Source organism: Panicum hallii, chromosome 3 (genome assembly GCF_002211085.1).
Source record: "Panicum hallii strain FIL2 chromosome 3, PHallii_v3.1, whole genome shotgun sequence".
Classification (NCBI taxonomy): Eukaryota; Viridiplantae; Streptophyta; class Magnoliopsida; order Poales; family Poaceae; genus Panicum; species Panicum hallii.
Window position 1 is genome coordinate 61883969 of NC_038044.1, and position 15263 is coordinate 61899231.

The following is a 15263-nucleotide window of genomic DNA, read 5'->3' on the forward strand; positions in this document are numbered from 1 at the left end:
ACGGTGGCACGGCAGCTGGAGGAGGCGGTGGCCGGTGGAGGCGGACCGACGGAGTCTACACCGCCGGAACGGAGGCCGGAGGGCGGGGCGGGGGAGTCGCTCGCTAGTCTTTCTGCAACGGGATGAATCCCACTCGCGCGCGCTATACATAGACGCCCCCTATCAAGCGGGGATTTGGTGCGCGGGGAGGAGATGGAGCACTTGGTTTTGATGATATGGGAGTAGAACGACAATACATGCGGTGGGGGGCAAGGCGGATGTTCTGCGCATGGGATGGGGTACCGATTATGGCTTCTTTCTCGAGTTGTACTAATTAGTTTTGAGCAGAATGGGTAAATTAGCTAGGGTGGGTAAGGAACTCGAGATGTAATAAATATTCTGGATAAATTTGGAACCCTTAACGTAGCTTTATTTTAGAGCAGAGAGTAAGTATATCATGATGGAATTAAAAAAATAATTTGATTGTGTAGATGTTTGTGAGTTTGTAAAAATTAATGAAATTTGATTTAGAGTAAAGCTAAAATAGGAGCGGAGGAAGTAGCTTCGGGAGACAAGCTGGTGGAGATAAAAAGTGAAAAGATACTCGCGAAATATCATGTGGAAGGAGGGACCGAAATCCGACGAGGATGACGATCATGGCTCATGGCCGGGCGGGTAAATGACTGGCGAACGAGTCGCCGTACCACCAACTACTATATCCGTAGCTCAGGTTGACCAACGCCGCGCAGCTCTGCCGCCGGAGTATCGATCTCCATGGAACAGCCCCGCCGGCGCCGGTAGTGTCTCTGCCGCGGGAACATGGATTCCGGTCTGGGCCACCGCCGACTCCCCCTAGACCACGGAGCCGCCTCTCTCGTGTTCGGACAAGGCGACAAGCTTGGTCGGTCAAGGAGGTCTGAAAGCTAGCTAGTACACGTGACCTAGCTCGTCGTCTTCTACCTTGGTGCCCCCCTGCTCTCCCCCCGCCCCCAGCCGCACCCCCCCCCCCCCCGGGACCAATACTACTGCTGCCTCGGTGTCCACATCGTAGACTATATGCAACGGCGGCGACGGAACAAATTAAAGCCGTGCTTTGCCTCTCTCTCCCAACCGTCGTCCGCAAGCTGCACAGTGCACACACAACCAACAAGTGCTCTCACTTGCTAGTATTGAGAAACATGAACTGCCCCGGCCATGCTGCAGGTCCACGGTGGTGCTACCCCGACGACTCCGGCGAGGCCGCCGGCGGCGACGCCGTCGACATGATCGCGGATTACTACTCCACGTACGTCCTCAGGCCGTGATTGATCTTCTTCATCACTCATGTAGATGCACCATGCATGCATATATATAGTAGTCACGTGTGTCGCAGAGAGATCGATGCCCCATTGATTTGTCTAGCTATCTGCTTTATTTTGGCAAAGTGAAAAAAAAAGGAAAAGAAGAAGACTATGCATGCATCTAGCTGAGATCGACGGCATGCATGTTTCAAGTTCTGGAAAAGATGCATGGCACAAGATACAGGGTTCCATGCATGAACGGCATGATATAAACCACGCCTTTCCTGTACAGGGCGGATGATCTCTTCGAGCTGGTGTCGAAACGAGGAGGGGGAGGAGCCGGCGGCGCACCGGGGTTGAGGACGATGCAGCCAGCCGCCGAATCCTGCCACTGGTCGCCGCCGCCCGAGGTGCGGTTCGAGCCGCCGTCGGAGGGCCAGATGGCGGCGTGGCTTGGCACGATCGTCAGGGGCGAGGAGCTCGCCGTCGACGACGGCGGTGGCCGGGATGTGCCGGCGGCGAAGAAGAGGTCGAGCGATAATGCGTCGACGACGACGGACTCGAAAGAAAAGCTAATTCCGGTGACGGAAGGGATCGGCACCATGCAGGTACATATATACGTGCGTGCATCTGGTATATGGATACAGACTACTACGTGCATGCATATGTGCGCATATGCATGCTGTTCTTGCAGATTCGAGTTGTGTGGTCGATTATATTGACACACTAATGGCTTTCAAGAAACTTTTTTGCATTGTTTGCTGCTGGTTTTCAAACCTTGTCCTTATTATTATCCTGACCGAAGCTTCAGACTAAAATTTTGAATCATTCCTTCCAATGTTTTCTACCGTTAGTGCCACACTCGCATGCACTTCCATTAGCTCATCATCGCTCCCTAGCTCGAGTAGATCAGCGCGTCGCACGTGTGGTGAGTAGTGACAAACGTAACCGATCGATCGAGGCTTGAAAAAAGACAACCGTCATGTAAAACAGCATTTTTTTATTCCTGGTATAAAATATGTAATGATAATGGTGAAGGTGAAGAGTTATGCACAAGTGAGGACAACGTATCTAGAGGGAGCTAGGTCAGGCTCTCGAAAATTGCATCTACACGCAGGCCATGCAGGCGGCGCCGCCGTCAAACTGGGTTGATATTTTCTTGCAGCTCGCTCGATCTCTTCGCCTCTAGAACTTTCCTCTAATCATTTCACTGCATGTTTTAATCACTATAGCCCATACCTATGTATAGCTAGGTTCAGGGTCCCGAGAGTTGGGGGACACTCATCCAGACTGAGGGGACAAATATCTCCACGTCGGAAATGTGGACAATACACATCCCATGCATGAGGACAGATCACTGTGCATGCATGTTCATATAATCATATGGGAGATCTATCATCAAAACGTATTATATGCTCAACATGTAGATTTATCTGTTTGCATAAATATCTACTGAAAAGACGAAGAGTTAAACAAAGGAGAAAAATCAATGGTGTCGTATGTCTGAGAACAAATCGCGGCAGTAGATGCTAAGGTCTAACCATGCAGGTACTACAAACCAAGCCCAAGTTATCAAAATGGCTTCAAGAAATTGTTTAGAATAATCTCTACATCTCTAGGAATGCTGTGTTATTGTTAATATTTTGTATGCTACAATTCTTTTTTATCGGTATATATACCACTTCTTTCGCTGACGATGAACATCATCTTTGGATCTATGCAAGCATTTAGCGGTAACATCTTTCCGTAGTACACTAAAATTACCTTTGCATTTGACATACCGATTAATAGCATAATAATGTTTGTGTTCTACAGAATATTTCGCTTTTAGTTTTCGCCCCAGGCCCGCAGAACTCATGGCCGGCGCTAGGAGAGTTAAAGAGAAAGAGAAAATAATTTGCAACTTCAACTGAGTTCATACCTATTTGTTTTGCCTCGGCTTCGGATATAGGAGATGAGAAAGGCGCCAGCATCAGGAGGATCTTCAAGGAGGTCACATAACCTGACCGAGAAGGTAAGCACGCACGCGCAAGCAATACCTCATCTTTCTTACATTTTTAATATATAAAGGCTCCTATTACAGTGTTAAATTAGTCGTCTTTAATTATGTTAACTAGTTGCAGCCATAAAGTCATAATCCGCTTGCAGAGACGAAGGAATAAGATAAACGAGAGGTTCAAGACTCTGCAGCAACTCGTCCCAGGATGCGACAAGGTGAGTGAGATCACTTGTTCTTCAGGAGAGATCATCAAAGCTGAGTTTGCAACTGACACGGTGCCCATCGATCTGGATAAATTTACGGAACTCAAGAATCTGTCCCCTCGTGGTCGTGGCGTCATGTGCAGACAAACATTGTGCAGGAGATGCTATCTGATCGTTCTGTCTGAATTTTTGTATGCTTCTCATGATAAAGAGATCGATTAGGAGTATATGCATCCATATATAAAGCATTTTAACTCAGTATTTATTAGGAGGGTCATGAACTTTGCAATTTTCAGTCCAACCAGGCCTCGACGCTGGACCAGACCATCCAGTACATGAAGTCACTGCAGCAGCATGTCCAGGCAATGTCCGTCGGACCTGCACGTCCGGCGGCGGCGGCGGCAGTCCCTGTCGTGCAACCGCGGTACGCGCCTCCAGAGGCGCCGCCGGTCGCCGTGCAGATGATGCCAGCGGCTCCGGTGATCCTCGCCCCCGCTCCGACGACGATGGTTCCCTTCGGGGCCATGCTTCATCAGATGCCCCACTACCCTGCTGCCGTGCCGGTGATGATGCCTGCATCCGCATCCGCGGCGCTCCTGTCGTACCCGGCGGCGCCTCCTCCGAGGGCTGCGGCGGTAGAGCCGGGAGGTGCCGGGTCGTCTGCCAGCCGTCGACATGGCTCAAGCAGCAGGAAGGGAAAGGGCGGTAGGAGACTGCGCCAGAAACACTGAACTTGCTGACGATCGTTTGATTTTGGACACAGGGATTTTCACAGAATTTAGAGGTGTCTTGTCTGCATGAAATGAATAAAAATCCAAAAAACTTCAAGTTTTGAGGATTGAATTAAATTGAATCGTGCCTTTACTGATTTTGAATGTGTTTCCATGCACGCTGTCCTTGAAAACTTTAATTTTGGTCCGGTGTTCTGCATATACAAGCTTTGCATATATGTATAACAGCATAACACCCTATGTGCACTATATGGAAGACAAAAACAAGACGAAGGGCGCCTAGCTGCTAGATGGAGGAGAATCATTCTACTCCAGTATAAGAACAATTTCAATGGCATACACATAGCGGCTGTTCTTGGCAATATTCCACCTTGAACTTGGAACCACAAAAATATCTCGGCACCGGCCTTGGCTATCTTGTATATAACTGGGAGGTTTCTAGCTACCAGTAAAAACATCTCGACAACGATCCAGGATAGATCAAATAATTGGTGGAATTTTCTTCCGAAGAAGTAGATAGTAATAGATCATTTTGCCGTCCACTTTAACATGGAACGCTTAGAGGTGTTTGGATTTTAAGAACTAAAATTTAGCTCTATCACATCTTACGTTCGATGCTAACTAGTAGCACTAAACATGATCTAATTATAAAACTAATTGCAGAAATCTAGGGCTAATTCACGAGATGAATTATTAAGCTTAATTAATCTATGATTAATACATATTTACTGTAGCATCACATGGACTAATCATAGATTAATTAGACTTAATAGATTCATCTCACGAATTAGCTGAAGGATTATGCAATTAATTTTATTATTAATCTATATTTAATACTTTTAATTAGTAACTAAATCCAAACAGGCCGCCTCACTACTAGCATGGTAGATTTGCTGACAGCATGCGTGCAGATTTCTTCAGTATGTGTTATGTAATAATATATACCCGACGTCTCTGCAGTTTCATTTATTTGGACGACTAGAGCTTACACCAACCTGAAGCGCTGCTACTAGAGTCACAGAACTTGGGCCTTCTACGTTGGACCTATCGTGCCCGATGAACCACTTGCTCGTGATTCGTGAAAGCAAATAAAATGGCCCCAACACCAGACCTCAAAAGATCATCTTCTCCCTGTTCTCCAATCAACAAACAACCGTACAAATTTGCTGTTCATAGATCACCGTAGCATGAGTGCTGTTGCCTATAGATCTCGTCCATCCACCCGCGAATGAACGCCCGGAAGTCACCGCTACAGTGATCCACGGACTTGCCTTCGGCAAGTCGGTGAATCCACAGCGCCAGGTTAGCAACTCTGATGCCGCGCAAGGCACGAACGACAGGACGAACTCGATCTGAAGCTTGTCGTCAAATGCAACATAATGACGGGTTCGTGCATGGAGTTGCGGTTACAGTCACAGCGTCTTGATTATTACAGCGAGATTATACGGACAGATGGTCAGTGGCTCTTGGACAAGGAGGCGAGCACGGCGTGCGCCACGGTGGCCATCGCGTCGAAGCCGCCGTTCTCCGCGGGCACCGCCGCCCCGGCGGCCACGCCGTCGCACCCGGCGGGCACGTACTGCGCCGCCTGCATCACCTCCCGGGCGCCCGGGTACAGCCCCGCGGCCACGGACCCCGCCGCCCACTCCAGCGCCGCCGCGGCGCCGTCGTACAGCCGCAGGCACGCCCGCAGGCCCGCCGGCTCCGCGGCCGCCGCCGCGGCAGCCGCGACGCTGTCCCTGGCCGCGGTGGCGTTCGCCGCCGCGAGCCGGGCCGCGAGCGCCGCCACCGCGCCCGCGTCGCGCGCGGCGCGGCACGGCGGCGGCGAGGGGTCGCGGCAGAGCGCCGACGCGCAGGCCGCCGGCGTCACGTAGTACCCGCCCAGGACCCCGCACACCTCGTCCAGCGCCGTGCTCGCCCCGGCGGCGCCGCAGGCGGCGGCGGCCGCCGCGAATAGTAGGGAGACCATCAGGCCTGAGGCAGCCATGGTCGTGCGGTGGTCTCTGCTCTGCTCACCAGCCCCGAGCTCTCTCTACTACTAGCCTCTTCTCTGCGTGACGGATCATGGATTGTATATTTGTATCTATATATATCGGCGAAGAGGATTTTATATACTTATTAATGCTTGCTTTGATTCTGGTTTTGGTATGCAATCACAAGGTCGCAATGCGTTTGGGGGTGAAATAAATGATTTGGATGTGCATGCATGCGTAATGCATTGTTGATTCCGGTGGATTGGTTCTGCTCCGTTCAATCGGTTGCCTTCTTGCTATCAGTTTTTCTTGGCCAGGCGTGGTATAGGATCCATCTTTCTTCCTCTCCATATATAACAGGGGATATCAGAATCAGAACAATTGAAGTTCAGAGATTTCTTCCTCCTAAGGTTCAGTTTCCAAGTCTGTTCAACTATATCCATAGACCATGTGGCCTGAAGATTTTTTTCTTTCAGAAGTTGCCTGAAGAATTTGCTGACCAACCTGAACAAGTAGTTGGGTTAGGATTTGGGAAAACCTGGAGCGTGTTCAACCAAATCTACGTACGGAGCAATGACAACATCACAATTCCTTGCGGTTGAGTAACTGAAGAGGCCTCAATCTGCAGAGCGACCGAAGAGTTGATGAGTCCAGGGAGTGTTGTTCGCATCTTTTTTGTAACAGCCTGGAAAGGAAATATCATCTCTCTTTCCCGTGCTCTCTAGCATAAAAACTTTAGTTTTGGGGTTGCGCAACGAAATGGCGATCGAGAAGATTTTGAAGAAGGAGCAACTCAAGTTTGAGGAATGGATCTGGACGGGGGCGATGAAGATCGCGGGATAAACCGGATGGCTGTAACAGCAAAGAGTTCACAGTTCAGCATAACAAAATCTGACACTGCAGACTGCACAAACAATGCCATGCCATGGATGATCGACGAACGACGGCAGGTCCAATCATGATCGACATGTACGAAGCAACAAGAACACAGTGAATTAGAGGTTGATTACATTGATCCGTTCCTCCAGATGCAGCCAGCCATGTCACACGAGTACACGACACACCGGAAGATCCAGCCGCCGCATCACCGCAGCGCGCATGCCATGCCAGTTGCCACGGCACAACACCCACGGCTTTAGCTGGCCTTGTTGAGCAGCGCGGTGGCCATTGTGGAGAGCTGGTCGAACTCGCGGTTGGCTCCGGCCATCCCGGCCGCGGCCGCCGCGGATCCCGCGCCCGCGAGCGCGGCGTCGCACCCGATCCCGGCCTGCCCGGTCAGCGGCAGCAGCGCGCGCGCGGCGCCCCAGCTCCGCGCCGCCGCGTACCCGCGCATGAGCCGCAGCGCGGGCACCGACGCCGCCCCGTACAGGATCCCGCACGCCTCCAGCGCGTCCCGCGCCGCAGGGCCGCCGCCGCCGGTCCCCTCGGCGTCGCGTGCCAACGCCGCCGCGGCGTCCCGCGCCGAGGCCCCGCTCGCGGCCGCCAGGTCTGCGGCCATGAGCAGGTGGCCGTGCCGGTCCGCGGCGGCCGCGCCCGGCACGGACCGCAGCCGCGACGCGCAGAAGGAGACGTCCACGAAGTCGCGGATCGCGTCGCACGACTCGGCCACCGCGTCCGCCGCCGCGCCGCCGTAGCAGCAGCAGCAGAGGAGCGCGGCGGCGGCGAGGAGCGGGCGGACCCAGCCCATGGTGGCTTGCTGCTTCTTTCGCGCTCGCCGCGGTGGGTGTCCTTTTGTTGGTGGCGGATGGTTTACTTCGCGGGGCCTGGCCTGGCTGTGTCTGCGCCGCCGCTGGATCGGAGCGCTCACCACTTGTTGCTTGCTCCTTTGGTGGTGGCCTTGTGGGTAGGTGAGCTAATCAATGGAGGCACGCGACGCCTGTGTGCGTCATCGGATTTGTGCTCTCGTCTGTCTCAACGGTCACCGCTTGGAGGTTGAAGCAGGAATCAATGCGTCGTCGTCTTCCTCGTTTGATCAATCCACGGGCAGATCTTAGCCGTCTATTCTGAATTAGGCACTGCAATTAAATCATGATTACAGGAAATGGAAAGCTCTAGACACAATCATGATTACAGATTTCAATCTCAATGGATTCCTTGTTCTGGTTTATAATTTCCACCCATTGCCATATGCATTTCAAATGATGAAATTTGAGGTCGAGGAAATCTCAGTACGTGCAGCAGTAGATCAAGCGTGCGAATCGAATTTGCACGGGATGAAGAAACACCACAGCCCACAGATTCTAGTCTGTTCATGGATCGACATGGCAGGACACGATACAAGCTGTTGCTGCAACAGCACATTGATTATTACAGCGAGCTTCTGTGCTTGTACGGGCAGGACCGCAGGAGCTTAGCCAAGAAGGCGAGTCGAGGAGTCGTCAGTCGAAGGATCGATGCGTATCAGTCGGTGGCCATGGAGGCGACGACGGCGTGCGCGACGAAGGCCATGTCGCCGAACCCGCCGTTCTCGCGCGGCAGCGCGGCGGCGTCCCCGGCCATGCCCTCGCACCCGGCGGCCACGTACTGCGCCGCCTGCAGCACCTCCCGCGCGCCGCGGTACCGGCCCGCGGCCACGGCCCGCGCCGCCCACCGCAGCGCCGGGACCGCGCCCGCGTACAGCTGCAGGCACGACCGCGCGGCGGCGGAGGCAGGGCCCGCGGAGGGCGGCGACGGGGAGGAGGAGAGAACGGCCTCGATGCTGTCCCTGGCCGCCGTGGCGTTGTCGGCCGCGAGCCGGGCGGCCAGCGCCGCCACCGCGGGCGCGTCGCGTGCGGCGCGGCAGGGCGCGGAGGGGTCGGCGCAGAGCGCGGACGCGCAGAGGGCCGGGGTCACGTAGTAGCCACCCAGCCTCCCGCACACCTCGTCCAGCGCCGGCGCAGCAGCAGCCTCGACTGCGCCGGCAGAGGAGAGGAGGAGGAGCACGAGGACGGCGGCGGCGAGCATGGGAGAGGAGGACACCGACGCCATGGCGCTGGCCTGTGCCGTTGCCTCCCAATCCGTTTCTTGGTTCGGTTTGGGTCACGGACGCAGGGACGGGATGTTCTGGAGAGCGATGGGGGACGGAGGTGTTCCCGTGCCGCCGCGCATTTAGTGTGCAAGCATGGGTTGCGGCGCCGGTTCCCTTGCCCGGCGATCTTGATGAGCCTGCCGCCGCAGCCGCACTCCCGTCGTTCTCCGTCTGTCCCGTCTCGTTGCGGTTTTTTCTTTCCCTCAACGGCTGATGATGACTGTGGCTGCCAACTCCCATCAGAAATGTGCTCCGCGTACTGTAGTAGATAATGCTCCATCGTTTTCTCAACGCCTAGGTTACCATGATAGATGCGGTGATGCTCCCAGGCAATCCTGTCAAGTGTTCATCGTGTTCGAGTTGCAAAGATCTGCCAGGCTCAGTGTGTGTACATGTGTGTGTGTGTGTACACTGATACTGATACAGGAGCAATGAGGTGCCGGAATTAATCGTGCGAGGACGCGGCAGTGAGGCGCTACGTACCGGGCGCCGGCCGGCCGTCGTGCAGAGCAGCTGTACAACAATATCGCCGGCCGCGTCTGCCGCTGCGGCAGCCGGACCGACCGATCCATGGAGGCATCGACGACCAGCGGGTCAAGCCGTCAAGGTCACCGACCAACTACCCCGCAGCCTCAGCGGTGGCAACAGTCACTGCGCTCATGAATGGCTCGAGCGCTAGACTGGATTCAATGCAGTTTGTGGAGCCGTGGTCTATCTCCACCACATGGGCGACTGGGCGAGTTCTCTCGCTCGCCACGGAAGCCTCGCTCGCAGGCCGACAAGGGTTCGTGCTTGCCGCTTGCCGGCTCCGTCCATCTATGCTCGCAGCCCAACTTGCCGCCGCCTCATCCTCGCAAGTCGCAACCGGTTTTCCTTCATTCCTTGGTGGCGGCAACGTGATCCAATCCAAGCGTAGCTGGTTGGATGCGCCTCTGCATCAACGTCTCGTCTCGATCGCTCCAGCAGTCAGAAGTCTGCGCCTGCCGGATGCCATTCACGAGCACGCACGCCGAAGCAACGAAAACGACAGCGCCTGCCGGATCCGTGAGCATCACTTCCCTATCTGGTTGGTTAGCAGTTTGGCAGCAGGTCACCTAACCTCAACGGCGGGAGAGCCGGCGGCGCGCCGTCCGTATGCATGCGCCTGTGCGGGTCACCAATATGGAATCATGGAGAGCCTTTTTCGCCTTCCGATCCTTCTGCATGTGCTCATTTTCTCAAGTGAATAATGGCCATGACAGCAACGCATTGAGTTCTTTCTTTGCGTGCATTTGCTGAATCCTTGTACTTGGAAACCTTCTAGTCGACAGAAATAGATCGATAGCATTGATTAGTTGGCATACAAATAAAACGATCTTGATGCGTTCTTTATTTGTACGCTTAGCGTAAAAATCGACCAACTATTCGAGGCTGTGGGGGTATGATCTTCATCCACTGCCTAAAACAGAGATATCCCAGCCTAATCCAGCTGCCTGTATGTAACGCGAAGGCGAAGACGACGAGCTATCGATTCATTTAGGTCAACCACCCACACCATATTCCAAGGCCCCAGCCAGCAGCTAGCACTCCGCCAGAATGAGGACCTCACTTCTCGCCGCCGCTCTCGCCGCCGCCGTCGCGCTCGGCTGCTGCGGCGTCGCGGCCGCCGACGCCGTCACCGACTCGTGCAACGCGATCCGCGACTTCGTCGACGTGTCCTTCTGCGCGGCGCGGCTGGGGTCCGTCCCGGGGGCCGCCGTCGCGGACCGGCACGGCCACCTCCTCATGGCCGCTGACCTGGCCGCGGCGAGCGGCGCCTCGGCCGGGGACGCCGCCGCCGCCGCGGCGGAGGCGCGCGGCGATCGCGACCCGGCCGCGCGGGACGCGCTGCGGGCGTGCGTGTTCCTGTACGGCGCGGCGTCGGTGCCGGCGCTGCGGCTCATGCGCGGGTACGCGGCGGCGCGGGCCTGGGGCGCCGCGCGCGCGCTGCTGCTGCTCACGGGGAAGGCCGGGATCGGGTGCGACGCCGCGCTCGCGGGCTCCGCCGCGGGCGGGATGGCGGCGGCCAACCGCGAGTTCGACCAGCTCTCCGCCATGGCCACCGCGCTGCTCAACGTCGTCGACTAGGTCGCCGGCCGGCCGGCGGGGCCGGGCGCCCTACCGTTACGTGCACGTGCCGTGGCGAACAAGTGGCATTACTTGTTCCTTGTTGCATGGCCACATGTGTCGGATTTTTTCAGTAATGGATCGATAGTGCGACCGATTGTTATTCCTTGGCTTTACTGTTCACTGTGTTCTTGATGCACCGTGCAGTAGATTGTGTGCACGACATGAACGATAAAATTGAAACGATGGCGGCGGCCTGTGCTGTGCTGGTCAGTAGAGCTTGGACACGTAGGCGAGGACAGCGTGCGCGACGAAGGCCGCCTCAAAGAAGCCGTCGTTCTCCCTGGGGATCGCCGCCCCGGCCAAGCCCTCGCACCCCGCGGCCATGTGGTGCGCCGCCTCCAGCAGCTCCCGGGCGCCGGGGAACCGCCCCGCGGCCACGGACCCCGCCGCCCACTCCAGCGCCGGCACGAAGCCAGTGTACAGCTGCAGGCACGACTGCAGGCCCGCCTTCGCCGCCGGCTCCGCGGATCCGGACGCCGCGGCCCGGGCGCTGTCCCTGGCCGCGAGCCCCGCCACCGCGCGCGCCGCGGCACGGCGACGACGGGTCGTGGCAGAGCGCGGACTTGCAGAGCTCCGGCGTGATGTAGTACGCGCCCAGCGATCTGCACACGTCGTCCAGCGCCCTGTCCGCCCCGGCGGCGCCGGAGCCGACGCAGAGGACGGCCGCGAAGAGGAGGGAGAGCGTCAGAGCTGAGGCAGCCATGGTGTGGCCTCTCTACTAGTCTTTGTCTGAGGGATGCTATCTATATCTATATTAATACTTCGCTTGATTTTGGTTTTGGTCTAAGATCACAAGGTCACAATGTGTTTGGAGTGAAATAAATGATTTTGGTGTGAAGCCATTAATTTTTCTTGGACAAGTGTGGTTTCCTCTCCATACATAACGTGGGATATCAGAAGTTCAGAACAATTAAAGTTCAGATATTTGATGAAAAGATGTATGGTTGGGGGAGATTCCTCCGCCAATGATTCGGTTTCCAAGTCTGTTTAAGATTTGTTGTGATCTTATAAATAATTTTGGTGGAACATGGGATGTAATATTCAGTAGAACCATTGATATCAGAACAGTTGTCTCAGCTCAAGATTTGTTCACAAGAATCTTTTTCGCCTTTCTTCACTTGCATGTATTTGCTGAATTGATGAAGCATTGCAATTGGACCTTTTTTAGATACTATATATAATATTTTTTTATTGATTGTTTGATACCAAAAAGGATCTTGATGCACAAAAAATAATTGAACAAATATTTGAGGCCGTGACAACGATTTTCTTCCCCTGCCTAAAAAGGAGACCAGGTGAAGAAAGGCTAGCACACAAGCTAGCATAGCAACCAGCAACCAAAATGAGGACCTCCCTTCTCGGCGCGTCTCCCATCCTCGCCCTCGCCGGCGCGGGCGCCGACTCGTGCAACGCGATCCGCGACTTCGCGGACGTAGCCTTCTGCGTGTCCCGGCTGCGGTCCGTCCCGGGGACCTCCTCATGGCCGCGGCCGGGGCCGCCGCGGCGAGGCTGGCGCGCGGCGAGCGCGACCCCGCCGCGCGGGGCGCGCTGCGGGCGTGCGCGCTCCTGTACGGCGCGGGGTCGGTGCCGGCGCTGCAGATCATGCGCGGGTACGCGGCGGCGTGGGGCTGGGACGCCGCGCACGCGATGTTCATGCTCGCGCGGCAGGCCGGGGGCGGCTGCGACGCCGCGCTCGGGGGCGGCGCCGCGGGCAGGACGATGGCCGCGGCGAACCGCGAGTTCGACCAGCTCGCCTCCGTGACCACCGCGCTGCTCAACACCGTCAGCTTAAGCTGGGCATGCTTGCGCGTGGCACCTGGTTCTTCTTGGTGCCTCATGTGGCGTGGCTGGAGATTCTGTAATAGATCAATAAGAAATGTAATCATCTACTGATTCACTCTTTTTTGTTATTGCATCACACACATGCATGCACCAGTCTGTTCATGTTTTCATCATGATTCATGGACATTACATGTCGTTTTTTGGGCTTGCCGTTCAGTCCTGCGATGCTTTACTTCTTAGAAAGAGGAGAAGGGGAAAAAAAAAAGCTTCAGCCAAGGACCAAACGACGACGACGGTAAATCATGCGACCAATCATAGATTTCTTATCGCGTTTGGGAAACGTTTGGAGCGAACCGAGAGGAGCGGATGACCGTAGCAGGAGCAGCAGGTCCCTCTGGAAAATGGCGAGAACGAAGAGAAGTTTGATAGCAATCAGACAGCCAAGATAATCTTTGTACTGTGTTTGACAAGTTTCTGACCTACCTTATTCGGTTATTCCTCTGCTTGCAAGGCTTGCATGTGTTCTACATTGTGCAAGTCTGTGGAATCATCTTGATTAACGTGTATAACAGAGTTTTAACTTGAGACCAACCAACGAACAAAGTCAGGGATTGTCCCTGCGTCCTAAGAAATAGTATTTCCTATTTCTGAAAAAGGAATTCAATTCCTTTGCTCAATCTCTTGCTGGTTGAGCATGCATGACAGCATGGGTGAAGCTGAAGGAGGAATTTGTTTCTTTTCTTTAACCGGACGCGCGTCCTCCCTTCAGACGATTACGTGGCATGATACCATCCATATATTATTATAAAGCATTATCCATCTTATTTGACTGGCTAACTCCTTCTCAGCGCATCTTATTTTCTCTCCGCGAGATGCCAGCTCGTTTTATGCATCGGCGTAGGATATCCGGCCTCCAATACCACCCCCTCCCTCCCGAAGCCACAGCACGCAGGTCTCATCCTGTGGTTTCAGGTGCGGCTCCATCGACTTAAGGTTGGAGGTGCTGTCTCCTCCATGAATACGCTGGTACCGACTAGTTTTGAGTCAAGCTGCTGCTGTCGTCAATTCGGCACTTACGAGATCTCATACGTCACTCTCGGCAAGCAGAACCACCACCATGCGACCATGAAGCCTAACTGCCCGCCCGCCATCCAAGGGAGGTACAGGACCATCCATACCTCTATTCTCAACAGGAAAGACAGGTTCCTTCCCGCGCTTCCCGTGCTTGTATTTCAAAAGGTAAATCATATTGTTGCGGTAGGGATTATTAGACGTTACAGATGTTGTACAATTACTAAAAATTTGGACTCTTGCAATGCTGAGTAACTGTAGCAATAAGGGCCAAATCGTGGTAATATATATCAATTGCCACGATGGTCGTTGCCTCGTTGGTAGCCGTGGCAATGAAGCATTGTATTAGATAGTAGTTGTAATGACCGATATCATGGCAATAATATATTAATATTGCAACAACAGTAACAATTACAACAAATATGGTCGTGGCAAGAAAACCACCATATTTTTTAAATGATGGCAATAAAGTATTCTTTTAATGATATATTTTTGTGGCAAAAAATAATTGAAAGGTAAAAAATTATAAAAATTGCTGCTAATTGGCTTTGAATCTTAGATCTAAAGGATTACAAACCTTACCACTACACTAGAGCAACTTTTGTTGTATATTTTGCTAATAGTCTACTCTTATCCTCTCTATTCACCATGAGAATGAATAAAAAATTTGCAATAGTTAGAAAATATGGCAATAATATTCATATATTGCAACACTACTTCACTCATGGCAATAATAATTTTTTTGTTGCAACCATTTTTTGAAATATTCATGGCAAAATAATGACCTTAATGCAACAACATAAGCTAACGTTACAATAGATGTTAACCTATTGCAATGAAAATTGAACATATGGCAATGCAATAAAATTCGTGGCAATACAACATATATATTGCCACCAAATTTCAAGTTGTGGCAATATTATCTACTTATTGCAATAATTTATATGTTGCCGTAATTTTTGTGTGGCAAAAGTCTATTTTTCTAGTAGTGTGCAGTGCCTTTTTGATTTGGATGTTGTGGTACCTTTTTATTTGGATGTTGCAGTGACTTGACTTGGATGTTATAAACATTTATTCGATTTGTTGCAAT

General features: G+C 53.5%; 5 protein-coding genes and 2 pseudogenes across 5 annotated transcripts; 3 read left to right on the forward strand and 4 right to left on the reverse strand.

Moving 5' to 3' along the window:
- The first annotated feature begins 1157 nt into the window (after positions 1-1157).
- Positions 1158-4192, forward strand: LOC112885611 (putative transcription factor bHLH056). The gene is made up of 5 exons (XM_025951194.1): positions 1158-1264; positions 1552-1867; positions 3211-3273; positions 3408-3473; positions 3758-4192. Exons 1-5 carry the CDS (start codon positions 1158-1160, stop codon positions 4190-4192), a joined length of 987 nt encoding a protein of 328 aa, XP_025806979.1.
- Positions 4193-5648: 1456 nt separating this feature from the next.
- Positions 5649-6179, reverse strand: LOC112885612 (antifreeze protein Maxi-like). The gene has a single exon (XM_025951195.1). It carries the CDS (start codon positions 6177-6179, stop codon positions 5649-5651), a length of 531 nt encoding a protein of 176 aa, XP_025806980.1.
- Positions 6180-7156: 977 nt separating this feature from the next.
- Positions 7157-7887, reverse strand: LOC112887982. The gene has a single exon (XM_025954289.1). It carries the CDS (start codon positions 7850-7852, stop codon positions 7301-7303), a length of 552 nt encoding a protein of 183 aa, XP_025810074.1. The 5' UTR covers positions 7853-7887; the 3' UTR covers positions 7157-7300.
- A 393-nt stretch (positions 7888-8280) lies between these two features.
- LOC112888069 lies at positions 8281-9391 on the reverse strand. Its single transcript, XM_025954413.1, has one exon. It carries the CDS (start codon positions 9130-9132, stop codon positions 8566-8568), a length of 567 nt encoding a protein of 188 aa, XP_025810198.1. The 5' UTR covers positions 9133-9391; the 3' UTR covers positions 8281-8565.
- A 1356-nt stretch (positions 9392-10747) lies between these two features.
- On the forward strand, positions 10748-11427 carry LOC112885613. The gene has a single exon (XM_025951196.1). The coding sequence runs from the start codon at positions 10748-10750 to the stop codon at positions 11276-11278; it is 531 nt and encodes a 176-aa protein (XP_025806981.1). The 3' UTR covers positions 11279-11427.
- Positions 11428-11527: 100 nt separating this feature from the next.
- LOC112885614 lies at positions 11528-12023 on the reverse strand (annotated as a pseudogene).
- Positions 12024-12662: 639 nt separating this feature from the next.
- On the forward strand, positions 12663-13213 carry LOC112885615 (annotated as a pseudogene).
- Positions 13214-15263: the final 2050 nt, after the last annotated feature.